Source organism: Paroedura picta, chromosome 9 (assembly GCF_049243985.1).
Source record: "Paroedura picta isolate Pp20150507F chromosome 9, Ppicta_v3.0, whole genome shotgun sequence".
NCBI lineage: Eukaryota > Metazoa > Chordata > Lepidosauria > Squamata > Gekkonidae > Paroedura > Paroedura picta.
This window is the reverse complement of record NC_135377.1, coordinates 65,724,731-65,751,746: the sequence shown is the minus strand read 5'-3', so window position 1 is coordinate 65,751,746 and position 27,016 is coordinate 65,724,731. Positions and strand designations below refer to the sequence as shown.

Below are 27,016 nucleotides of genomic sequence, written 5' to 3'. Positions count from 1 at the left end.
GGCTGGGGGCAGGTAGGGACCCCAGGGGCGCGTGATGCTCCGGGGGCCACCCTCCAGAGCCGCCATTTTCTGCAGGAGCAGCCATACTTCCCGGGGCTCTCCCGGCGGGGCTGGCATCCTACCCGCCTCGCAATGGAGAAAGCCCCCCAATCTCCGACGGGCCGCCGGCCTCCTCCTCCTCCTCCCGGCCGCCCCTCCCCGCCGCCCTTTGACTTGGCGAGGCGGGCCGGGGGCGGAGACGCTGGCTGGGCCCCAGCAGGAGGCGGGCGGGCCGGCGCTTCCCTCCCGCTGCTCGCTCCGCCATGGCTGCCGCGCTGCGTCCCGGCGCCCCCTCCGCCCTGGCCCTGGCCCTGGCGCTGCTGCTGCTCTGGGCCGGGCTCCCCGCGCGGGCGGGCGACGCGAAGGGGGCGGCGGTGGCGGCGGGAGGCGACGAGGCGGACCCCCACGCGCGCCACCTCTACGACGCCGAGATACTGAGGCACGGCGTCCGCAGCGACCCGCACTTCGTCATGTTCTTCGCCCCGTGGTGAGCGGCCTGGCCTGGCGTGGCGTGGCCCGGGAGGAGAGGGCGCGCCGCGGGCTGCGCTGACGTGGCCGCCGCAGGGAGAGCCGGTGAGGGCGGCTGGGCGGAGGAGCCTCTGGGCCGAGACCCCTCTCCGCACGCCCCTCACCACGGGAGCCAGCCCCCGTCGCTTTGGGAGCCCCTTTTCTCCCTTCACATGAGGGCTGCCAACTCTGGACTGGGAAAGAGCGGGAGACTTTGGGGGTGGAGCCGGGAGTGGGTGGGATTTGGGGCTGGGGGAGGTAATAATGCTATGGAGTCCCAGCCACCCCCCTCCAGAGCATCCTCTGCTCCAGGGGAACTGATCTCAGTCGCTGGGAGTTGAGCTGTAAAATTGGGGGATCCCCAGCTCCCACCTGGGGACTGGCATCCTTATCTCCTGGTATGTCCCAACCCAAAGCTGGCAACCCTACCTACCAGATAAAAGTGATGTCCACATGTGAAGTCATTACAAAGTCATCAGCAAATGTTCCAGTGCAAGTACGGTCTTTGTGGCCGCGGTAGAGTTGCCAGCCCTGGGTTGGGAAATACCTGGAGACTTTGGGGGTGGAGCCAGAAGTGGGGGAGATTTGGGACAAGATAGGACATCAGTGGAGCATAATGCTATGGAGTCCACCCTCCAAAGCAACTGTTTTCTCCAGGGTAATCAGCCTCTTGTCTGGAGATGACCTGTAATTCCAGAATATCCCCCGATCCCAACTGGAGGCTGGCATCCCTAGACCCCCTTCCTCCTCACAATGGGATTTAACACACTATTATTATTCTACCTTCCCATCAGTACATGTCTTCCTCTATGGCAGGGGTAGTCAACATGTGGTCCTCCAGATGTTCATGGACTACAATTCCCATGAGCCCCTGCCAGCAAATGCAAATGCTGGCAGGGGCTCATAGGAATTATAGTCCATGGACATCTGGAGGACCACAGGTTGACTACCCCTGCTCAATGGGATTTAAGGGCTCCAGTCAATGCCAGGAGCAGCAAAGGGACATGATGAACCATGTCCTCAGCAGGGTTACACCCTTCTAAATCCATTTAAGTTAGTTGGGCTTAGAAGGGTGTAACTGTTTAGGATGGTGCTGTACATCTCCACCTGGCAGGAAGTGGCCAGTGAAATTGTGGTTACTGCTGTCGCTCAAGAACTAGTGTGAACTGAGGATAACAAGATAGTGGCTCAGGAGCTCATGCTAATTGTAGAGTCTTCCCATACCTTCTGTATTGTGCGTGTTAATTGACATTGGCAGGCGGAGCACATCCCATGGAAGACTGCAAGTACAGTGTGATATGGCTGACCTTACAGTATTTCAGACTGTCTCCCTCTGTGAGTGAATGTGAAGTATGGAAGATTGAAGTGGGCACTGCTGTGAATCAAAAAGTATTCATGTTGTTCCTCCCCCCAAAGTTATACTGCTTATTTAACTACATGACTTATTCAATTGGTTACAAGATAATTGCAGTCGTATCTACATATATTGTGTGTGTATGGCAGGAAAGCAACGGGGATGGGTGAGAGGACTGCAAAGGACAGGTTGTGAGGACAGGTTGAAAATGCTGGGCATGGAGAAGAAATGACTGGGGGAAGATGTGATCACTGTCTTGTTTTCTTAAGTGTCTGTCACATACTGTTAACTTTTGCTTCAGAAAGCAAGATTTAGATCTGTTGGGATGGCACCAATTACAAGAAGGATAGATTTTCTGTTAAGTATTGGTGACACTTCCTAAGTGCAGGTGGTGTTAAGGCAGTGGAACAGACTACCTAGAGAGGTGATCAATTCTCCACCAGAACCCTAGCAGGAGGATAATCAAGGACTAGCACATGTGTGGACCTTGTGCCTATATGCATACACATGGTTTGTGTGTGGGCTCTATCCCAGAGGTTGGGTGGGTGCAGGCAGATGCAAAGAGAGAGAGCCAGGATATTTGTCTCTCATCCCCACCCCTGTGCACATTGGCATGTGCCTGCGTACATTATGTATATTTTATCTTTTCTGTTCTGAATGTCTTTTATAAACGAGTACACATGAGAGTCTCGATTTAAATAAGACACTGGTGAGGTAGAATTATTTATCAGATTTCTAGAAAACCTTCCAAGGCTGGCTAGGAGTGGTGTACATACATAAAAATCTACGTAAAAGCAGTAAAAACATAACATATTATCAATGCATCAGGAATTAAAAACAATTAATAAATTAGAAGCATCAATAAAACAGCCATGTATCATTGTCAGAAGGTTCTTCCCTACCAATAAGTTTATCCCTGGCCTTATATTACTAAAAGGGGTGTTTTTTTGTCTGGCGGGGGGGTAGGATAGATGTTACTGAATTGTTGGCCCCAACCAAAGGCTCGGTGGAAAAGCTCTGTCTTACAGGCCCTGCGGAACTGTGCTAACTCCGACAGGGCCCTGATCTCCTCTGGGAGCTCATCCCACCAAGTAGGAGGCAAGACTGAAAACATTCTGGCCCTGGTTGAGGCCAAACACTGCCCATGCAATATTGCGTGTGCCGCAACACTAGCTTATGCTGCAGATCACTGGCATGCTCACACTTAATGTGTAATGCCTAATTTGGACTGAAACCTGAGCTCAAAAGTATTTTTTCTTCCCAATGTGACGTTTGAAATCGGGCCTAAATTATACCCTAGCTAACCTCTTTTTAAAAAGTATTGTGTCTGCAGTCTGCTCACGAGAGGAATGAAGTGTCTGAAGCAGGAAACATGGAAGATTTCAGTGATTACAAAATTCACTGGGTTAGCCTTGAAGAAGAAGAATAGTTGGTTCTTATGCTGCTTTTCTCTACCCGAAGGAGTCTCAAAGCGGCTTACATTCGCCTTCCCTTTCTTCTCCCCACAACAGACACCCTGTGAGGGAGGTGAGGCTGAGAGAGTCCTGATATCACTGCTTGATCAGAACAGCTTTAGCAGTGCTGTGGCCAGATAGAAGTCCCCACTCCTAACCACTACACCAAGCTGGCTTGTGAATTAGTTTATAACGTGTTGGCCTAAATAAATACTTAGTAACATCAGCACATATGTAAATTTACAGCACTTTTTTGTTATTGTTTGTTATTTGCAGAATTTATAAAAACAAAGTTTGAAAAACCCATCAGTTTTGAGATTACAGATTTTGTATATTAGGATTTTGTTTCCATGTTGATATAACTTCAGATGAGCATATAGAAAAACTGGGGCCACAATTACATTCCTATCATTAAGAGTTCTTTTAAAAATAGGTTCTAGTTAACTAAAACCAAAATATATGTAGGAATGTCCCTCAAATCTATTCGCAACTATTTGTAATAAAAATCCATATCTCCTCCCCTGTTTCCATGAGGATGCTAGAATTCAGGCAGGAATTTGCTACCAGAGTTTACCCCAAAGACAATTTAAGCAATAGAAGCTCTTTCAACAGTAGCTAAGTGACCTTTTTCTTCCTCTTGAGCTGTCTTGAATAGCCCTCAGATATCTTCCATATAAAAACTGGTGCCAGCTTGTTTAAAAAATAATATAGCTTCTGCAACAAATGCAAAAGCAGATCAGAGATAACTTTAGATTCTTGTCTATAGGACAACTTAGAGCAAGAAAAAGGTAAAAGGAAGTAGAGTATAATAGTAATAATAAATAATCACATGAGCTCTCTCATGAAACCTTATGCTGCAATAAAGTTTCATTGTTTCTAGGATACCACTGGATCTTTGAAGTAGGTAAGAGCTTCTTCCAGAGAGACTAGGCACAAACAGCTGAGCTCTTTGCAAGATGCTTCTGGTGCTAAAAATACTCCATAATTGAAAACAGTTTAGTCAGTACTAGAAGAACAGTTGTTTCATAGATGCCACTTTTCTCAACCCAAAGGAGTCTCAAAGCGGCTTACAATCACCTTGCCTTCCCTCTCCCCTCAACAGAAACCTTGTGAGGGAGGTGGGGCTGAGAGAACTGCTCTGTGAGGGCTGCAGTATCAGGACTGATGAGCCCAAGGTCACCCAGCTGGTTGGATGTGGAGGAGTGGGGAATCAAACCTGGCTTGCCGGATTAGAAGCTGCCACTCTTAACCACCACACCATGCTGGCTCTCACTAACCTCAGTTTATATAATGGATTAAAAAATTGTTACAAAGAGTTCATCCAGGACAAGGTGTTGGAAGTCAGGCCTCTTGAGTTCCTACCTGGACATGGGGGGAATTTCAGATCCCCCGTTGTGACCAGATGTCATGTTAACGACAAGTCTTAAAAAAAGCTGCATGCCTGTCTCCCCTACAGATGTTAACATATGAATGGAAAATGCTTTTAACACACTTCTTCGTTCTCCTGCTGGTGTTTCATGACCAGTAGTCTCCCATCCAAGGGACTGATCAGATCTGTACCTGCTTAGCTTCACCAGTAGGGTAACGTCATGTGGTCCCCGGGCACTCATTTGGCCCCACAAATGGAAAACCTTACAAAATGTAATGTCAGCACGAGCAGTCTCATGCTGTGCACCCCCCAAGATGGATCATATTCAGTGAAATCGTATAAGGATGTTCTGGATTTTTCCAACTTTTGTGTAATATAGTGTACTTTTGGGGGAGCTTATTAAGATAAGAATTTACATATTTCCTTCACAGGTTCTCCCATCACATGTTACAATCGAAGCACAAAAAGAAACAGCCTTTTATTCTATGCTTTGTAACACAAAGTCAGAATGCACATTATGGTCATATGAATTAGGGATTCCTAGGGGGGGCAGTAAGGAATTTGGGGGTGGTAGGGGGGGATGAGGGATTTTAGGGCAGAGCGGGGCAGCAGTGGTTGTGTTTTCCTAGTGAGAGACATTCCAAGGTGGCTTGCCATTGCTTGCCTCTGTGTAGTAGCATCCCTGGACGTCCTTGGTGGGCTCCCATCCTAGTGCTGACCAGGGCGAACCCTCCTTAGCTCCCTGAATAAAACGACAGCTTCAGAAGGTGGGCTGGAGCGGATATGGCTGCTCAGCTCCTTCCCCTCCTCAGAATCTGTTCTTCCCAAAGTCTACCCCAAATTTCCAGGAATGTCTTAACCCAGAGTTGGCAACCCTTCCCCAAAAGCCTCCATCTTTGGGAGGCAGGACTGCTCAGAATTCTGCTCCTTATATAGGATTGCACTGAAGTAACCTCAGATTTCCCCCAGAACACAATTTGAAAACCACTGCCTGAATTATAAAATCAAGAGTCCTATAGGCTTCCGTGAGACAGCATGAGTGAAAACTAGAGGCAAAACAGCATGGGTGCAAAGCTCTTCTGTAGCCCAGTAATATGGAACTAAATTCATGGAGTAAGCTGAAATATCATCTGCAGAGTATTAGTCATTTTTCTTCTCTCCTAGGTGTGGACACTGTCAGCGTCTGCAGCCAACTTGGAACGAACTTGGAGACAAGTACAACAATCTCGAGGATTCACATATTTATGTTGTGAAAGTGGACTGCACTAAGGATGCTCCACTGTGTTCTGAATTTGGTGTCAGGGGATACCCAACGTAAGTCTGAAACACACACCTTTCTTCTACTTCTCTTTCCAGGGAGATAGATCAAGATAGGTAGCCATGTTGTAGTAGTAGAAAAGTGTATCGGAAGAAATGAGCAGTGACTTGTGAAAGTTCCTGCCCTAACACCATTCTTTTTAGACTTTAAGGTGCTATTGGACTCTTACTCTTTTCTCATTCCATCTATTTCCTTTCATCGGAGGTGTGTGTGAGGGGCGGTTTATATGCCTTTGATGACTTGATGAAGGTAACTGCATTGATTGCTGTTTTGGTAGCATTTTAGTAAAGGAAGACTCAGTTCAACAGGTTCGCCATGCTCCCAAGTGGTTCTGATGTATCGCGCTGTTGCACTAGATTCCGTTTTATAGCTGGGATGAAACAGAATTCCATTTTTCCTCCCCTTGTGAACATGACTTTATGCTAGCAACAGCTAATTTAGCAAGGAGAGGGTCTTTGTTTTTTAAAACCCTTCTTAACGTCGTATGTTGCTTTAATCAGCCTTGCTCAAGTGAATGAAAGCAGCATTGCATTATAAAATATGAACGATGTTTGCTTACCGCTGCTGCTGGATTAGAGCAAGAGGTGTAATAAACATGCCCATTTGTTTGCGTATCCTCGGATAAGAACAGCTGTATAATTGCACCAGACTGATGTAACAGTTTTATAGCTAGCAGAAGGCTGTTCAGTGGCTCCGCTGGGCACGGGTATACAGACCACACCTGATCTGGTACAGCAATTGTTGAGCATTTCCTTCCTTCGGTGCATTTTTCTGTTGCTAAGTCAGGAACAAAGTGATTAATGAAAGCCTCAAAGTTCAAACTATAATTCCAAGTATCCATCCACACTTCTTGGCAGGGGCAGTCTGTTAGATGATTCTGTAGAGACGGCTGCTCTCTGTGGACTTCCTCCCTGTTATGGGGTTTATATAACCTTAGCCCATCCCAGCGGAACTGGTGTGAGGCTGACAGCTGTTCAAGTTCATATTTACTGTAAATTATCTGACACTTATTGGCAGACTGCAGCTATCAAGGGCTTAACTTGCCATGCATGTCAGTCAGTCTCTGGATTGCTTCCTCACATTTGTATTCGTTTAAAGAGATTTCAGGTTCTTAATATGAAATACAGCATTCTGCATTCTGTATAACTGGTTTAGCAGTCTTAACAGAAGTTGTCGGGAAAAGCACAGGGATACATCACTTTAATAATCTGTGATTCTCGAGGCTGCATGACTCACAGCTACAGGGTTCTCAGCTTAAAAAAGGAGTGCAAGTAATGGCTGGTTGTCTTCGTTCAGAGACTGATGCAGAGGAGACCTGGGGCTGGATCTTGCCATCTGTCAGTGGAAAGTGGCGAGAGTCTCCCATCTTCTCGGGTTTCCCCTCCCCAGCAGCCATTTTTTACTCCAGGAAAGTTTATTCCTGGGGTTCTGGGACTTACATGACTATATAGGTCAGGAGGCAGCAGGAAGGAGAGGGAGCAAGATTGCTCTCGCTTGCCTGTTCCATGAGCAAAGGTCCACTGATGAAAGAGGAAGAAGAAAACAATTTTGCCTCCTTCCCCCTTTCCACTCTGGTCTTCTGAGCCACAAGGCTGGGTTCCTCAACCCTGAAGTAAACTTTTCCCAGGATTAGAAATGGCTGATGGAAGGGAGGGGAGAGCCGGAGAGATCAAGGATTCTTGCACTAGATCCAACCCTGTATGTCCTTTTCATATTTATTTATTTATTTATTTATTCATTCATTCATCTTTAAACAGCCCGTGGCGCCACGGGCGCCACGGACTAAATAATTCGTTAAGCCCCCTAGAGGTGGGCTTTGTCTGTGATGAGGAAGGGTCCGGGTTGGACCCTTCCTCACGACAGATAATCGGACCAATCGGCAGGCGCGAAGCGCCTGCCGATTGGTCCCTCCGATTCCCAGCCTGAGCAACTGCGAGCTGCGCGCAGCGCGGCTCGCAGCGCGGCTCGCAGTTGCTCCCGGACTGACGCTGCGAGAGGCGCTTCGCGCCTCTCGCAGCGTCAGACCGCCGCCCGAGGGAACCCCCAGCAGTCCCGCGAAGCGCGGCTGCTGGGGGTTCCCTCCCTGCCGGTCTGACGCGGCGAGAGGCGCGAAGCGCCTCTCGCAGCATCAGACCGCCGCCCAAGGGAACCCCCAGCAGTCGCACGAAGCGCGGCTGCTGGGGCTTCCCTCCCTGCCGGTCTGATGCGGCGAGAGGCGCGAAGCGCCTCTCGCAGCGTCAGACCGCCGCCCGAGGGAACCCCCAGCAGTCGCGCGAAGCGCGGCTGCTGGGGGTTCCCTCCCTGCTGGACTCACGCGCCTTCTCCCCTTTCAAAACCCCTTTTTATAAAGGGGCTTTGAAACTAGTTCATTATATTTCTATACCGCCCTCCCCGAAGGCTCAGGGCGGTTTACAGGGAACAAGAAAAGATACAGAACATTATTATTTAGTTGTTTATTTTTCAGTGTATATACTGCTGCTCTTCCAGTGATCTCACAGCGGTTCACAACAATAAAACAGTAAAACACAATAAAACCCATAAAATCACCCCTCTTGTATTCTGGCATGAGGTTTTATGGAGTATGCATCAGCTTTTAGGTAGCACGTTTAAACTTACATACATGAACTTGCAAAACTAAACATTCAGGTAATGATAAGTGCCTTGAACATTTGGCATTCTTTTTAGAAAAAAATGTATGCATAATGTGTTGGCCAGATCATCTTTAAATGAGGTCAAAGTTCAAACAACATACCAATTCAGAGAAGGATCTTTCTTAATAGCCTAGTGAGTCCTGTTAGAAATAATTTCTGGTTTTGTTTCTCAGCCACTAGTAACACAACTTCCAAACAGGATAGTAGCGTTTGGAAGGGCAAGACAACAGAAAGAGAGCCTGTCTGCTTGACTCAATAGACCTTGTATGCTTATTGGAAACTTGGAACAACCTGTAAAAGTTTTAACAAGGAAGACTAGACATTTTCACCAGTAGGTCAGATTGGAAGACTTATTCTTAATATTACACATAATAATTCAGGATAAAGTGAAGGGATATAAATGCAGATCCATGCTTCTGTAGTGGCCACAGTTAGTTTGTCACGTGTAATATGGCACATATAGAGGCCTTGTAAACCAAATCCTGGATCAGCTCTCATCCTTCGCATGTGGTCTTCCCTTATGTTTTTTAAAGCAGCCTTTATACATATATTCAACCACTTCTATGATACCAGTTTAAAAACAGTTCTGGGGCTTTGGTGTGAAAGTACGTTGGTACTGGAACAAGCACTAGCCAATAGGTGCCTTTCTCATACTACTTTTCCTTTAAGGTGATAGAAAGTTGCAGAACCAGATTATTTTGAAACTCAGCCTAGGACTACTGAATGTGTGTATGTTGTCTTGACAGAGACTTGTATTCAAATCACCACTTCCACCATTACAATCTTGACTCTGTCTTTACCTCCAAAGCCCTTTGAAAGTTTTAGGACAATACCAGGCATCAGATCTTGGAAGGCATAATATGTTATTGAAATTGACGGAACTCTCAAAATGTGGGATTAAAAGGCCACTGTGACTAATGTTCTTTGAGTTCTGTCAAAATGCGATAGCTGTGATTGTTCTCAGAATTTTTCCAGCCTTTATGACCTTGAACACATTTGTCTCATTGTCTTCAAATGTTTGCAGCTTAAAATTATTTAGACCAGACCGAGAAACGCTGAAGTATCAAGGAGGTAGAGACTTTCAGTCCCTGGAAAACTGGATGCTGCAGAATCTAAACGAGGAATCTGTTGTAAGTTAACAGAGCGTGATTTTTCAAATCCTTCTGTTTCCATGGCAAGGAAAGAATTGGTTCATGTGGACAGTAAGCATTTGTTATTGTTGATCATATATTTCTGCACTCAGTCAAATACAAACTGCCCGTGTTATTTGTTGGGATAGAGTACACTGAGAGAACTTGGGGCTTCAGCTGCATTTGGATCTGCTGCTTCTTTCTCCACACTCCTTATAAGAATTGCTCTTGCTTCTTCTACGCCCACAGCCTGGCTGTCTCAATCATGATAGTCTAAGAAAGCGCTTTGTTCTATCTATACCTCTAACATTTTTCCCCATAGGGAAAGAAAGTAATGTTTCCCCAAAATACATTTGAGGAACTGAATTCAGTTCTATCATCCATCTGTTTTCTAGAAACAGAGTAAAAATGTGAATCACATTCGTAGTTTATGACTTTCAGTGTCATTATATTAGTAAAAGCTTTGTTATCTGGCACTTTATTCAGAATGCTGTGTTAACCAGCACTGCACAAAGGACAAGCTGTTCCCTCTAGGCCACCATACCCCTTGTTGGGGGTTCACCTGCATGCTCCACTCCTGCCTCTCCAGATGGGATAGCAGAGAAATTGGAAGGGTTTTCTAACTGCGGGTGGATTTTCACCAGCAAGGCCCAGATGTTGTTCTTCTGGCCTCAAACATAGGCCTGGCAGAACAGCTCTGTTTAATAAATACATAAATATTTTGTTCCTATAATAGTGCTAATCTTGTATTCTCTTAATGTGTGTGTTTTTTTTTAAATAAATAGGAGCAAGGATCTGAACCAGAGTCTCCAAAAGACCCTGAATCAAAACATGGACTGTATGAGCTCTCAGCAGCTAGTTTCAAAACACATATAGCAGAAGGTAATTCCTTAAAAATGTAAATTCTAGTACTAATTCTAGTAATTTTAGGATGCACAGAGTGTTGGTGTGGCCCAAACAACGAATGCATTGGGCATAGATCTAAAGGACTATGTTCTGATTTTAGTCCTTCCATGGACTCATTGTATGGTCCTGGAAAATGATTGTCCCTGGACCTGAGGAGGAATGAATGATAACTTTTAAAGTAAAAGATTAAAAGCATCAATAATAGGTAAAGGCCACAAACAGTTCTGTAAATGTCTCTTGCCAGAAGCTTTAGGAGAGTTTGCACAACTCTGACAGGTAAGGACCATACAGTAATGACTTCTCTGTATTGTTCCTGTTCCTATGTTCCATGTGAATAGTCCTGAGCCTCCAGGGAGGGCGGTGAATGAATGAATGAATGAATGAATGAATGAATGAATGAATGAATGAATGAATGAATGAATGAATGAATGAATGTTTGCACAACTCTGACAGGTAAGATACTAATGCCAAATATGAAACGCCTTCTCCAAGCACCGTTTGGTGTACATATTATTATCCTTTAGGCAGCAGGCGACATGCTGGAAGGGGCTCATGGTAATTGTAGTCCATGGACATCTGGAGAACCACCGTTTGGCCACTCCTGTAATAAACTAAAGCCCTTTGGAAATGAAAATGTTGAAATTTTAAAATAGACCTTAGATTTTTATTTTTAAATTATCCTGCAACTATATACTACATTTGGTACTGTTAGTATGCTTTTTGTTTACAGATGTTACAATGTATTTGAATGTAACAGTAATGAGATGTTGCAGAAATACTTGTGATTTATGTATATCTTGTAGGGTGTTCAAAGTCATTACACAGCCAGTTTTACAATCTGTTAAGGTTGGTAGCTGTAATTTTCCCTGTATTGCAGTCTAAGATGGGAAATGAAACTGGAGGGGAACGTGGTTTGCCTAAGACTGTGTTTTGTGTATACTTTTTTTTTCTTTTAAAGGCAGTCACTTTATCAAATTCTTCGCCCCGTGGTGCGGCCACTGCAAGGCGTTGGCTCCAACGTGGGAGCAGCTGGCTCTGTTCCTTGAAAACTCTGAGACTGTCAAGATTGGCAAGGTAGGTCTGATTGGCCAGTTAGCTAGGTCTTATTCGGAGGACATATTATTTGCAAAAGCCCTGTGAACCACACTAACTGTGTTGAATCTGTATTTTCTTGAGACCCATTTGTATGGCTTCACTTTAGAATTTCCTGGTGCCTTGTTGTGTGTTGAATAGAACCCAGCTCACAAAAAATGTGTGCAGCTGTGTGTTGCAAGGCAGCCACAGCATTGTCCTTGACACATTTTTTACTCCGAAAGCATTTTTCTTGGGCACTAGACGTCAGCAGGAAGTCAGCCATTCTTGCTGGGCCTTGTTTTAAAGGAGGACAAATGAGAATGCTTTAAAAATAGAGCCCATCCCTTTCCGTCTTCAGGGTTGTGTGTGAGCACTGGCATGCCTGCTGCTGACCGCACACATCTTTCTGGCCTTTCTGACTAGAGAGCTCTACACTAAGGTGACCAGATTGTCCCACTTCTGGAGGGACATCTGGGGGCACCTGGCCAATTGTACCTATGTTGAAATTAAAAAATACATATTACAATACTATTTTTGCGTTCTATGCGTTCTGTGAACATTTTTGTTGCTCCATATAGACCAAATTTTAATCAAGAACCCCCCTCCCCCACGGTCAATAGTGTCCCGCTTTACCAATGTTGAAATCTGGTCACCTTACTCTAGACCAGGGGTAGTCAAACTGCGGCCCTCCAGATGTCCATGGACTACAATTCCCAGGATTTGCTGGCAGGGGCTCCTGGGAATTGTAGTCCATGGACATCTGGAGGGCCGCAGTTTGACTACCCCTGCTCTAGACCCACGTGGGCAATTCAGTACCCACTCTGTACAGTGTGAATATAGAAAGGTTGTGTCGTAAAGTAACTCTATGTTGAAGTGGCAGTGTGCTTAGCCTTAAGATGTAAATAGTATATTCCCACTGTCATGATAGTCAGTTCATAGTCTGAGGAAGAGTGCTTGCACTCGAAAGCTCACGCCTGTTGGGCTTAAAGGTGCTACTGGACTCTGATTTTATTGTGCTACTTCAGATCAACACAGCTACCCATTTGAATCTATGCAAAATGTGTTTAAGGAAATCCTGACACATTTGGGGGAAAGGCTTCTCTTTCATGGTTCATGAACATTTTCCTACTCTAATCTACTCTAATCTTCTCAACCAGGGTTTCGTGAAACCTTGGGGTTTCTTGACAGCCCTTGAAGGGTTTCCTGAATTGGTGGGAGTTAATTGTTTTTTATATAGTTTTTAAATTTGTCAAACATTTATTGGATGATATGACCATATATGGTCATGTCAATCTGCATCCCCCCCCTCCCCAAATGGCCAATGATAGGCCTGGAGGGGGTGGGAAAGGGAGGAGCCCTGGGTGGGCGTGTACACAGCTTTGTTTGCCAACCATATTCTGCAGGATTGTGCCTTAAGAATGTTTCTGGAGTTTCTCAATGGTAAAAAAGTTGAGAAAGGCTGTTATACAGTGTGGTGGATAATCTTGTTTTTCCAGTTTCTAGTTTTTTCCCTCCTACTTCAGCTTTATAGGCCATTGTGTTTGTCCCTTTCATTAAAGAATTGTCTTGATGGTCATTCTATTTATCCTTTTCTGACTTTGATTTCCCTTTCTTCTTCTGCTCCCACTCTTCTTTAAATGTCCATATTGATGCACATTCTGATTTTTCTCTTGGTATTTTCTTTCTCTTCCAGATTCTTATTCTTTATCTTCTCTTTCCATAATCAGTCTCATTTTGCTGGTCACATGTTAACCATTTATGTAACTGTAATTTTGTTGACTTTCCCCTTCTTTGATTTAATTTTTTCTGTCCAGAGTTTAGAGTTTCCAAAGGTTTTTAATACTGTAGTGACACTGATTAGTTCTCAGCTTCTCTTTTTATTGATCTTATATATGTGTCATAACCTCTGGTATGGCTGGTGCATCTTGTTCTGCACCCTCCTATAATTTCAACTTTGTCACTCCTATTTCCTTTCATTTTCTGTATTTCCACTCCTCCCTAACCTTGGCTGTCTCTCTTTTGCTGTTTTATTCTTTTGTTGGGAGGACATATTCTTTTGTGTTGTGAACATCTTTGGCATTAATCCAACTGAGTTGACATAAATTTAATGCTTTCAACCTGTTGATCTGCTTTATCTTCTGCTAAACCATCTTTCTGCTTTCCTTCCTCTATTTGTCTTCAACGTCTATAGATCTTTTCTTTTGTCCTGCTCTGCCTGTTAATTCATCAGTTTTCCTTATGGCTGTAACCCAAAATTTTATCCATAATTCTATAGTTTGTTATTCGTTATCTTCCTCTTCATATTGCGGTATTCCATAAAACTTTTCCTTGATATTTTTGCCCCATTTTGTTTTCTGATATTGCTTTCTGTCTTTTGGATCCTTTTTTCATAATATTTCTACTTTTTCCTATTACCTGCCTTTTCAATTTTTTTCAATTTGTTCAGGTGTTATCCCTTTCCACTTTATACACTTTGTTGTTTCCTCAGTTCAGGAACAGATCTACTTTGATATTGCACCCTGGGGACCCTAATCATATGGAAAAGTGGCATAAAATGTTTTTTTTTTAACTAAAAAATGTCCTTTAGCCATTGTTCTGTTTTTTTGATCTCCAAATTAAAAGACTTGTCCATTCCCTGTGCCTTGATTTGCTTTCTTCCTGTCCCCTTTATGACATTTGGCTCTGACTCATTAGCTATATTCTCAGCCCTTCTTGCATAATTTCCTTTTGTTGCATTTTAATCATGTTACATTTTAATGATTTGGATCCTTCTAAAAAAATTCTGCTGATAAAAACGATTTCCATCAGCAGAATGCAACTTCCTTTTCCTCTCTCCTCCTGCTTCAGCCCAAGATCCCTCCTGAAATGCTGCTCCCAGGGGATGGGACCATCAGGAACACGATGAGAGCAGAGTCAGAGATCTGCAGCATGTGGGAGATTAATATAAATCATCTTCCCCTTCTAGAAACATGGAATCATAGTATAATAGAGTTGGAAGGGACCTCAAGGGTCATGTAGTCCAACCCCCTGCACTGTGCAGCTTCTGTCCACAGAGATCCATAGGATTATGGATTTTTTAATTACTGTTTCCCACAAATGCTTCATATTTAAGTCTACACTATAGACCAGATGTGTTTGCCTCAGCTGAGGCCCTTTCTGCAGAAAGTTTTCCAACAGGAGATTCTCCATTGATTTCTCCCCTTCTTGATTTATCCTACTTGAGCTCCTTTGGCCTTTCAACATCCCAGTGTTAAGAATACTTTCCTCCATTAATGAAGAACAAAATGTTAGATTCACCACGAGGGTTTCTTTTTATCAGGGGATTGAGAGGTATTCTCCTCCACCTTCAGTGGTGGCAGCAGAATCAGCTGGCAGAACACCCTTTTCCTATGGGAAGGAGACCTTTTTCTCAGACACGGGTGAACCTGTCTTCCCTGGAAGCTTGGCAGAACAAGAACTGGGTTCCAAATCCAAAGAATGAAGGAGACCTTGCCAAACTCATTTTCATAAGCCCTGCCCACAGAGCGAAAGGGAGGCACAACCTCATAGTAAAGATATCTTCCAGTCCAATGATCAGACGAAACCCTCACAGTAAGTCCAGTGTGCGATCCTGTGATCAAAGTCAAAGTGAAGCCTATGTTACTGCAGTTTCTTACTTTGCATTTGAGAATTACTTCCAATAATAATCTTGTCATTTAGGTGGACTGCACACAGAATTCTGAAATCTGCTCGTCGTACCAAGTACGAGGCTATCCAACCCTCCTTTGGTTCAAAGATGGAGAAAAGGTGAGAGGGTCTTATGATCCAGGACTAAGAGATTGGAACGGTCTCATCCTTTATGCATTTCCTATATAAGACTTCTGTTATTTATTATTTCAGCATGTACCCCACTTTCCCTCCACGTTTAGGGACGATTTTACTGTTTGTTATTTATTAGTGTATGGCCTGTCTGTAGTGTAGCCAGGACAGGGGTAGTCAAACTGCGGCCCTTCAGATGTCCATGGACTACAAATCCTATGAGCCCCTGCCAGCGGTTGCTGGCAGGGGCTCATGGGAATTGTAGTCCATGGACATCTGGAGGGCCGCACTTTGACTACCCCTGAGCCAGGATATCCAAGGATTGTCTGGCAGCCCGGTAAGGGACGTTTGGAGGTGGTTTGCATTGCCTGCCTTTGCATCATGACCCCTAGTATTCCTTGGAGGAACTACCACCCAAATCCTTGGAGGTCTCCCATCCAAATACAAGTCAGTTCTGCTTAACTTCCTAGATCTGATGGGATCAGGCATGCTTGGGCTATCCAGGTCAGGACATTTAGAGACTCAAAGGCTCTTACATAATAAACACAAAAGTACAGTTTAAACATAGGCATGTACAGCACAGTGCTCCAAAATGCTGGTGTAGTTCTGTTCTTATTAATGTTGCTCATTAAAGATCACATGTGACAAGCCATATGATAAAGGCCCTTGGCCTTAAATCAAAGGCCTCTGACTACCCTGCCCAGGCCAAGTACCTGCAATAGAGGAAGAGCAGAAATTGAGCCCAGATTTCATTCTGCTTGTAAAAAGACCATCTCAGCCTTCCTCCCATTCCCTGTAGCTGAGGAAAACCTGATCCTCAACTTTAGAGGTGGCCAAACTGTGATGCTTCAGATGTCCATGAACTACAAGTCCCATGAGCCAGCATGATAATTGTAGTCAGTGAACACCATTTGGCTACCCCTGCTTTAGCTGATGTTATAAATAATCACAACTCATATTAACTGCAAGTTGCCAAGTAGCAGAGCTCATCCTTCCATTAAGGAGATACTTCTCTTTGTGCTGGAGTTACAAAAAGAATCTGAATTTTATTTCTCAGCTCCTGTTTTTCCAAAGAGTTTCTGAAAGACTGTTATGACATTCCATTTAGGCAAAACTCACAGCACCAGTTCAGTGTAGCACTGATTGCCTAAGGACCATACTCTTCACAGAAGATTGTCCATGAGGATCATATAGGAAGGTAGTCATCCATTCCATGGAGTATGCAGTTCATTTTATAAGATTCACCTGTTTCTTGGCCCATCGTCTACCTGCACCCCATTTTAAATCAGTAAAAATGCCCTCTAACTGCTGCTATAACCAAAAAACTTGACCTTCACAAAGATATACCCTAGATATCTGCCTAGATTTAAGATGACCTTAGTCATTAACATCTGTTCCAGTATGATTTGTTCTTAAATAGCTTGTCTGGGGACAGCATTCTGGATCTGCTTGCATTTTTAATTCTATACACTATTTATTGACTTCATTTCTACCCTGCCATTCTACCTCCTTGGAGACCTAAAACAGACCTGAACCTTACAAGGTAGGATAGGCTGAATGTATTTGACTGACAAGAGGTCACCCAGCAAACATCCATGGCAGAGCAGAGATTCAAACTCAGGACTTCCAGATTGTAGTCCATAACCATAGCCAACAGAAGCCCTAAACTGGGATTCTGCGAACCAAGCTAGAACGTAAGAAGAGCCATACTAGATCAGACCAAAGGTCCATCAAATCCAGCACTCAGCTTACACCAGGAATTCCCAACTAGGATTCCAGTGAACCCAGAGGTTATGAAAGAGCACCCCAGGGGTTATGCAGTCTTTGTCAGAAGTTGGAATGGCCTCTGACATCACTAGATGTCACTGGAACCCACTTTCCGTGTTACTCTTTAGGCCTAGTCTCTTTCTTCAAAGTGGAAAAATGGTGATTGATTGGCTGGCTGGCTGGCTGGCTGGCTCCCGCATGTTACTTCCACACCCAATTCTCCAAAAGGACATGGCACCACTTCCTAGATTCCTCGAATCCTGAAAAAATATTTTGGGTTCTTCCATGATCAAAAGGTTGAAAAGGGCTGGCTTATACAATGACCAAGCAGCTCCCTCTAGGAAGCCCGCAAGGAGGATGACTGTAACCGCTAATACATTTGAAGGGATGCTATAAATCTGTTCTAAGTGTTCTGCAGCTGTTTTTGCAAAATTGCCTTTTTAATGGAAAAACTTCAGGGAACAATTCCTGAATTAATAGTTTACATGATCTGCCTGTAGGCTGACCAGTACAAAGGAAAGAGAGATTTGGATTCCTTGAAGGAGTATGTCGACTCCCAGCTGAAAACTCCCGAAGAAGATTCAGGTGATGCTAAGCCTACCGATGCTCCACCACCACCACCACCTCGAGAAATAATTCCTGAGGGAGAGGTGGGGTCTACATTTCTATTTAACTTAAGTTTCTTACAGTAGAAATTATGCTAGTGATTTTGGTGCTACAGCTCTACCACAATTGCAGCTTTGGGAATTCCTATGCTGCATTCCGTGGAAAAATTAATAAATGATTGCTTTGTTTTCATGCTGCCCTTCAAGATACCTTTTCAAATGAAATGGTTCTTAGTTACTCATTCTTGTATGCAAAAGAACCCATTTAGATCGTTAAATACAGAATGTTCACTTCCTGTCATGTGGTATGGCCATTTCCTGCTGCCTCTTTCTTACTGAGTCATGACCCTTGTGACATCACTCTTCTGTTGCCAGGGCAAACACAGTCAGACAGTCGTATCTGTCTTGAATTGGTTTCACAGCATGGAGACACAGAAGAAATGGACAGGAAAGGAGGGATTACCATAAACCCGAAGGTGCTAAAGGTTCAGGATGTTTGTAGAGGCAGAGATCCAAAATACCTGACAGGATAGTTCACATGCTGGATTTTCAAGGGGTGTGGTGCAGGTTCTTATATTTTATATACCTTATATTTTATATTTTAAGTCATATAATTTGGGTCTATTAGTATCAAAGGTAACTATTACCTTTATGGACCTTTGATACTAAGAAGGTAGATAAAATATAAGAAGTAGTGGGTTGAAGACTTTGTTTGTATCCCTGGGGGGAAAAACCATTCAGAAATAAGTTTACTGAGGAAGTAAAATACGAAAACGAGGTTTTATACCTAGGAACTCGTTCTGAATAAAGCTTTTTGCCATCGCCAACTTGGAAAATTTTTTTCTGTTTATTCATCTTCGGCTGACGGGTCGTATCTGCTTGACAGAAATGGCAATGACAGAGGAATTGACACTTGATTATCACAGTCATTTACTGTGAGCACCTCCCCCATACCCCCATCCCTGGTGATCAGTTTGATCAGGGGAGATCTTCTGAGTTGCCGTGTTGTGATTTTAATATATGGAAAGTTTGGGCTTAGGAAATAATTGTCCTCTTACAACCAAGGAATATATAAACGAGTTTTGTAATGTTGGGCCATTTCTACACTTTTTCTCCTAAAGGCTTCATTTTATCATCTTTTAGTAGTAAAAGCAGAAGTTAATAGGTAGCAAGGTTTGCTATGAAATCTTTGGCGGAATTGTTCCTAAAAGGTGAATGCAGCTGGCATACATCCAGGAAGGGTGGGCTAGTGATAAATGGAAGTCTTTCCAAAACACTTGTAAGGAAAAGAGTGTCAATTTTGGCAGGATTTTGCTAGTGTATGTAATTACAAGAACTATGTTGGATATTGGTTCGTGTTCCTTGGGAACTGGGCCAGCAGGGGGTAGATTCCATATTTTCCCCATGTAGAACAGAAGTGCATCTGGGTATGATTCTGTCAGTTAGTGCAGGAGAGAAGGGATTGTGAGATGGAGGTGGATTGAAACATTAGTTGGGTTGCATTTAGGTCTAATATAGGAAACCAGGTTTCCTTGTTGTTGTGGTTTGACCCTGTTCCCTTTCTCTGGCCAGGCCAATGTGCTTTCTCTCTCTGAAGATGACTTCGATAAAGAGGTTTCCAAAGGGATCACCTTCATCAAGTTCTATGCTCCGTGGTAAGCTACGAACACAAAATCTGGGGGATCACCCTTATTTCACATTCTGTTCTCTCTTTTGCTGCAATATTTGTTTTACCTACTTTAGTCTTTTAAGTCTAATTGTGCACTCAGTACCTCTTTACAGCTTTTATCGTTAAGTGACTGTTCATCTTACCTGGTAGTAGTTGTTCCTTGTCTTCAAGTCACGCTGAGAGGAGCTGAAGCTCAACTGCTTGTAATACATTGCATGAAGCTGCAGTGTAGAGGTTGGCCTGGGTGCGTTGCATTTAGTTCTTCCAGTGACTTAATATTTAGTTGTTAATTGTTGCCAAATTTTGATGTGAATAATGGTAGTTGCTGCTAGTACTGGACTAAGCATCACATTTCAACAACCTCGGCGGTTGGCAGCCCCTCCCTGTGCCATGTCCCAACCCTGCCCCCTCTGCCATTCGCTATTTTTCTGGCTGACTTTCAGTGAATTCAAACCAGGTCTGAAAAAACACCAGCTTTCAGAAGAGGGGCACCTCTGCCTGCCCGCACTCACTCCCTTCCTTGCTGTTAATTGTGAAACTGCTTGTAGTGATGATACAAACATTTTGGAACAAACTCCAGTTTATTATATAAAGTGAAGGAGACACTGGGATGGGAAGCCTGAAGCTTTGAAAACATTTTCCCCTTTAATGCTTTAATGAACAAAGTAGGGGGGGGGGAACCATTTTAGAAGTCTCCGGAAACTTAATATTATAATGATGGCTGAGCCACTTGGACCTTCTGCAGACAGTCAAATTTAAGAATCACTTGGGATCAACTCATTGAGACAGCAGAGTGCGATTTACACAGGAAATGCTCTAAAAAAAACTGCCAAGATCTTAACAAGTGTGCAGGACCAGGTTAGAGAATCACAAAGAAAAGCACACAAATTTGCAGGAAGGGCAGGAAATTAGTGTTAGTATGCTGCTGGGCTAGGGCATCAGCAAAAATACCCCCACCCATTTTTTTCAGTTTAGTGGCACAAGACTAAAAAGGCTCTCCAGAACAAATTGAAGCCCTGTGCAAAGTGGTGGAGTTGCAGCTGACTTTGCACAGGTGTGCGCGCACACACCTTGCCAGCAATCAAAGTTTGCAAGTGCCTGTAGTTCCACAGTGCATCCTGTGCACTCAGCATATTCCCCCATTATTATGAGATCGTGTGACTCTTCCCCATTTTTCACAGTGGCCGATAACACAGCAGAGAATGCCCTAGTGCAGTGGTTCTCAATCTTCCTAATGCCACGACCCTTTAATACAGTTCCTCATGTTATCGTGACCCCCAACCATAAATTATGCAAGTGTTCTTTCACAGAAATTAAACCAAAACTGACCAATGGCGTGAAGATCCATTGTTCATGATTTTATATAAATTGGTTTTTTTTCCAGGGTTTCTCAGTTCGGTTCTGCCATTGTCCCACCATGCCGATCTCGCTCTTTTCCGCTGCTCCAGACAGATGAACGCTCTATCTCAATCTACCCCGCAAGGCTGTTGTGTGGGTGGTGCCCCCCCCCAGCCAAGCTGCTTGCCCTGCTGCGACCCCTGTGAAAGAGTCGTTCGACCCCCAGAGGGGTCCCCACTCCCAGGTTGAGAACCACTGCCCTCGTGCCTGGCAGTATAGAAAAGGGGCTTTGCAGCTGCTTGTCAGTTTCCCCAAAAGTCTGCTCAGTTTCAGTATTGGGTATTTCTCCCTTTTCCTGTGTTCATTCCTGTTCCCTTTTATTCAACAAACTAACCCTAAAATGGATGTGTAAAACCTCCTGAACCATGAGGATTTAAGTGGAAGGTGCTTGCTGGATGCTACTGTGCAGCTGTGATAGGGCAACTGCATAATGTTTGTTTGTTTGTTTTTTAAACCTTTGGGTGCTGCCCCCCAAACAGCACAAGCGACGTTCCAACCCAGTTTAGAATAAAGCATTTTTTAAATTGTAGTTGATGAATAAATGCACTGGAGAGGACAGAACTGTGTGTAAGGTGGTCATAGAATCTGAAGTGAATATTAAAGGCTTATTACTCTGAAAATCTGCATTTAAGGTGTGTGTGCAAATGGCCTTGGTGAAACCCTCAAGAACTCTCAGTTGCTGGAAACACATAAGCTGGAGTTTGTGGTTATAACAACTCACCTCGGCTATATTTGATTTATCTCAGACATTTTACCCCTGATTTCACCTGAGCTTTTCCCCTCTACATTTTGTTTACTTTTGAACTTTAAAAAGGCCTCTGTGTGCCATTTTCAGAAGCTTAAATTAAAGAGGATGAGCTTGTCTCTTCCCTCAAGTTCCTGGACTGAGCCAGCATCAGAATATAATACTGTGACAGGATGGGACAGCCCATAACCTTCACTAGGAGATAATAGATAAAGGGGCTGCTCAGCCAGAAAGGAAGGGAGAAATCAAGAGGGGAAATCCTGTGCCAAAGTGAGGCAACAGGGCTAGGTCATCATAGCTGCGTATGGTTAGCCGGCGATGGATGAGAAGTCCTGGAGCCTTGCTTCCGTGAATTCTGCCACATTGGCTTATGCCAGTTACCAGGTCAAATAGCATCAGAAAAAGTTGTGCCAGTATTTATCAGCCAAGGATGAGGCAACAAATGAAAGCAACAGGGCAGTTGTGGAATTCTTCTAGCAGACTTTTAGAACAGATCTGTGCTCCAAATATAACTTCCATTCTCTCCAGGCTTTGTTCTAAAAAAAGGGCCTGCCACAAGGATGCTAAATCTCCGGGAGCGAAGGCTGTGTTAGAGGATACTCTAAATGCCACCCAACCCATTCCCTCTCGTTGGCAGAAGTTATTTCCACGAAAAGCTGCAGTTTAGACTAATGTTTACTACGCAAATACCTGGAATCCTATTCCTGGCTACCAAAATTGTGTACACAATTATAGATCATTGTATACAAATCAACCTTTTTCTCTTCCACGTCAACTGGTTTATGTTTGTTTAAGTCGCCACTAGTGTGCTGAGGTCTGGTTTTGCCCTTTACGGTGTTTTAAGTAAATATTAACATCACGCAGCGTGACAAGCAGATCTCGTCTTAGTTGTTTTCTTTGTGTGTCATCAGATGCCCTTCTGATGTTCACTATGTATATATGCTAAGGAGGTTTGAAATATTTGTCGTCTTGGGTTTTGTGGTGGGGAATAGATTTTTTTTTTTAACCACTTTTATTATAATGAACCGAAACAAGCTATGCAGTATCCTGCTATATGCTACCCTATCTAGGAGCCGACGATGTAATTTTTTATTGCTTAATATGTTGCATGAATGCTTATGCTATGCTGCAGGTTCTTTCGGGTGGTTCCAGACTTCTGAAATCTGAATGTCCCATTTTGTTGATTGGACTGACTCAGTATGTGTAATCCGCCTTGAATTCCTGCAAGAAAGGCTGACTATAAATTAAATATACATGAAAGATTGTGAGCACTGCAGCTAAAGGAAGTGATTTTACCTGATTCCCCCTTATTGCTGCAGCTCCCCATTATTTGGTGCATTTTTCTTGTGAGGTTCTCCAGATCCTCAAAGATGCATTTTAGGACAAAACAGGCTTCTTGGGGGGGGGGGAGCTCCCTTGCCATCTGGTCCTTTGAACACTTCCACTGGATTCAATCCAAGAATTCCACATATTTTGGCTTCCATTAGTAGCCAGCAAAAATTTGTGCTTGCCACTGACTGCATTCCCATTTGCCATATTCAGAAGGAGGGCAGACTTGTGGTGGTTTAGAAAGCAGCAGGACTTTTCGCTCCTTACCTGGCTGTGGGGTCAGGGAGATTTCCCTTCACCTGAACTTGGAGGCAGAATATAAGTTGTATTGCCAGGTTAAAAGATGCTTTTACAAGTGGGGGCTAGACCAAGGCTGTTTATGGACCTCTAGTGTAACAGAACATTTTCCTACGGAGGAAGGATATCTGTTTTGGGAAATAATCAATTTTGTGAGGGAGAATGGTTGAAGCAGACCTGAAAAACCCCTCTATTGCATGCTGTATTGACCAGTCACCTCCCCTTTGTTGTATGAACAGTGTTTCTGATTTTACGACATCTGTTTGCTTTGTATTTGTAAACATTCTCCTTTGAATATAGTCAGAGAAAACTTAGAACTGATATTGAAAGATGGTGCATTTTTCATGCTCTTTTCCTTCCCTTTCTAGGTGTGGTCACTGCAAAAACCTGGCTCCCACTTGGGAGAACCTCTCAAAAAAGAACTTTCCAAGCCGAATGGATGTCAAAATAGCAGAAGTAGACTGCACGGTGGAACGCAATGTCTGTAACAGATATTCTGTAAGTGTGTATACGAAATATTGAAGTTGTTAGTATGTTGCCTTTATTGTAGGGTGCTTTGGAAGGGAACTGTGGGCTCTCTATCAGAGGAGAAGGTGAACAGAAGTTTATTAGGATTACATCTGTGAAATACTTAGGCTGGGATTTTAAAAGTTTCTGCATACGTGTCAAAATCATACCAGTCCCCCCCCCCCAGGCAGTGAATTAATTTGGGGAGTGGTTGGCTGGCTGCTTTCAGAAGGATATGCGGTCCTTTCCACTTGACCCTCTGGATCATAGCCCTAGCCACCGCACCTTCCTGTAAACTGAATGGCATCCTGATCATCTTTCCTGCAAGGTATTATTACTATTATTACTACATTTATTACCCGCCACTCTCAGCATGCCAGCTCGTGGCAGATTACAAGATAAAACCCCCACAACAATAAAGCCCCAATAAGACTCTATTAAAAACAACCAATAAAAAACCCCAACATGGTGGAAACAATCCTTCCCCAAATTTCAGCAAACATCCTCAATAGGGTTGAAGGATGATATACTTCCTGGGTGGGGGGTGGGGGGGGGGCAATCAGATCTTCCTCCTGCACTGGCCTCAGCCATAGACCTGATGGAAGACCTCCGTCTTGCAGGCCCTGTGGAAAGCTGGCAACTCCCGCAGGGCCTGCAGCTCTCCCAGGAGCTCATTCCACCAGGTAGGGGCCAGGACCAAAAAAGCCCTGGCCGAGGCCAAGCGCACTTCCCTGGGGCCAAGAACAACCAACAAGTTGGTACCCGCAGAGTGCAAAGCCTTGCTGAGGACATAGGGCGACAAACGGTCCCTCAGATACGTGGGTTCCAGACCACGAAGGGCCTTAAACGCCAAAACCAAAACAAGTAAATGACTGACAAATTGTGCAGCAAGGCAATTGTGGCAGTGGTGGTGGCCCAGCAGAGCTCAGGTGTAGCTCTTGAAAGCTAAGATTTCACCTGTGCACATACTAGGCAGTAAGGGGGCTGAGGACAGTGATTTTTCAGATGATGTGCATGTACTGAATAAAACAGTGTTGCCTGAGCTGGCTGTTACTGTTTTCTAACTCTTAATTTTGCTTTCCTCGTGAAGGTGCGTGGCTACCCAACGCTGATGCTTTTCCGTGGTGGGGAGAAAGTGACCGAACACACCGGAGCAAGAGATCTTGAAACACTGCATAACTTTGTTTTGAGGCAGGCAAGGGATGAACTGTAAAATGTACCCGTTTGGATACCTCTGCCCTTGGCTGTGTCCGCCCAGTAAACATGGGAGTTGAATCATGGTAATGTTACCAGTTTTCCAGTAGTGGTTATTGGGAAGCTGAATATACTGACGCATGGTATCTTCTGAGCATGCGTGTGTGTTTCCTCCAGCCCCACTGCACTGGCTTTCAGGGAGGCTAGTAACAAGAAGTCACTTGTTCAGATCGAGAATATTTTCAGTATCGGTTTGCGTTAATGAACTTCCTGTGTTGAAAAAGTAAATTGTCTCTTTGAGACAAAAATAAGTGAGGAAAGGTTAAAATGAAACATGGTAGATTATTTTCATTTGCGGGTGAATCAAATTTGAAAACTTGCATTCAGGCAGCTCGCAAAATTGTACGTCGTAACTTCGATTGTACTGGTTAATTGCTACCCTTCAATGCATCTCATTCTGCTGCGCATTGAGAAACAGGTTAAAATGAAGTTAGAAAAGGAAACACACACGCACGCTGTAGGAAGATATTCCTGTCCAGTGCAGGCTGCTTGATTCCTTTTCTTGATTTCTCTCATCAGGAGAGATTGGCCAGGAAACAGAATAATACTAAATTATGTTCTCGTTTATCACTGAATCATGCCATTTGTTAGGTAGTTTCCATCAGTTCAAAAGCTGTCAGTCACTTTTAGTCATCTGCAAAACAATCTGGCTCCCTTTCTGTATAAGCAGCATTCTTTTAGCCCGAGGGTAGTCAACCTGTGGTCCTCCAGATGTCTATGGACTACAATTTCCATGAGCCCCTGCCAGCGTTTGCCAGCGTCCATGAACATCTGGAGGGCCACAGGTTGACTACCCCTGTTTTAGCCGATCAGATAAGTGTCAATATCTGTTGTTGTTTTTAAATCCGTGCTTAGAATCATAAGCAGAGTCAAGAGTTTTTAGAGGTACATCAGGGTCCGTAGCTGTTATTCTCTCATGAACAAAATTAAGAGCTGCTGACAAGCCTTCTTTTGTCTTAAACATTATTGCCAGGTACTGTAAACCAGGGGTAGTCAACCTGTGGTCCTCCAGAAGTCCATGGACTACAATTCCCATGAGCCCCTGACAGCAAACACTGGTTGACTACCCCTGCTGTAAACAATGGAGTCAAACTTCTCTGAAGCATCTTTCAATTTTTCATTTAGGGTACATTCTTGCTCCTTCTTTATGTTTCAGTATAAGATAGAATGCTTTCATACAGGGATGGGTTTATGTTGTTTCCCCTACTTACTGATGGTGTAGCTGCTAAAAAAACACAGCAGCATCACAGAAGATTTTCCTGCCCCAGTCCCCCACCACACCCTCCCTTGGACTGTCACTTTTGCAAATTGCATTGATACCACGTTATACCAATCTGCAACACTAGCTTCATGTTTTAAAAAGTAAGTCTGTAGCCCCTTTCATTGTAGACATGACTTTACACTTAAGTCTCTCTGCAACAGAAGAAACTTGGGACTTACTTTTTTCCCCAATGAAAGCTCGGAATTCAGAGAACCAGGTACACATGTCAATATAATGTTATATTGATATAATTATATTCTGGCGCTGCTTTTAAAAAATGAAAGCCAGCAAGGGGAGGAAATGGCTGCTGCAGAGATACGGTTAGGGTAAATGGCTGCTGCATGGCTTTTCCCCCTACACAGCAGCCATCCAGGCTCTACTGCAATCTTTTTCCAAATTCTGGAGCAAATCAGGCTTACAGAAGGTTAGAGAAAAGCTGGTGAAACTCCAGGAGGTGAACAAATGCACCATGTTGCTGTGGGAAAGCAAGGGGAGCCCTCCCCCAAAGCATTGAACTTAGGGCAGGTAACCTTTGTGAAAATGGCCTAAGAATAATGAAAGTGTTCCATGTGAGAGATGTAATC

At 44.0% G+C, this 27,016-nt stretch overlaps 1 protein-coding gene across 1 annotated transcript; it reads left to right on the top strand.

The window, feature by feature from the left end:
• Positions 1-239: 239 nt before the first annotated feature.
• TXNDC5 (thioredoxin domain containing 5) lies at positions 240-25,206 on the top strand. The gene is made up of 10 exons (XM_077353158.1): positions 240-526; positions 5,888-6,037; positions 9,717-9,822; positions 10,608-10,704; positions 11,687-11,802; positions 15,502-15,588; positions 17,868-18,017; positions 19,545-19,627; positions 23,779-23,908; positions 25,008-25,206. The coding sequence occupies exons 1-10, from the start codon at positions 303-305 to the stop codon at positions 25,128-25,130; spliced, it is 1,266 nt and encodes a 421-aa protein (XP_077209273.1). The 5' UTR covers positions 240-302; the 3' UTR covers positions 25,131-25,206.
• Positions 25,207-27,016: the final 1,810 nt, after the last annotated feature.

What these genes read in the sequence shown, in the direction of transcription:
- TXNDC5 (XM_077353158.1), top strand. Translation starts at nt 303, where the DNA reads ATGGCTGCCGCGCTGCGTCCCGGCGCCCCCTCCGCCCTGGCCCTGGCC. An exon ending in GTCATGTTCTTCGCCCCGTG is followed by an intron (nt 527 to 5,887) that starts GTGAGCGGCCTG and finishes CTTCTCTCCTAG; the next exon opens with GTGTGGACACTGTCAGCGTC. An exon ending in ATGTCTGTAACAGATATTCT is followed by an intron (nt 23,909 to 25,007) that starts GTAAGTGTGTAT and finishes TTCCTCGTGAAG; the next exon opens with GTGCGTGGCTACCCAACGCT.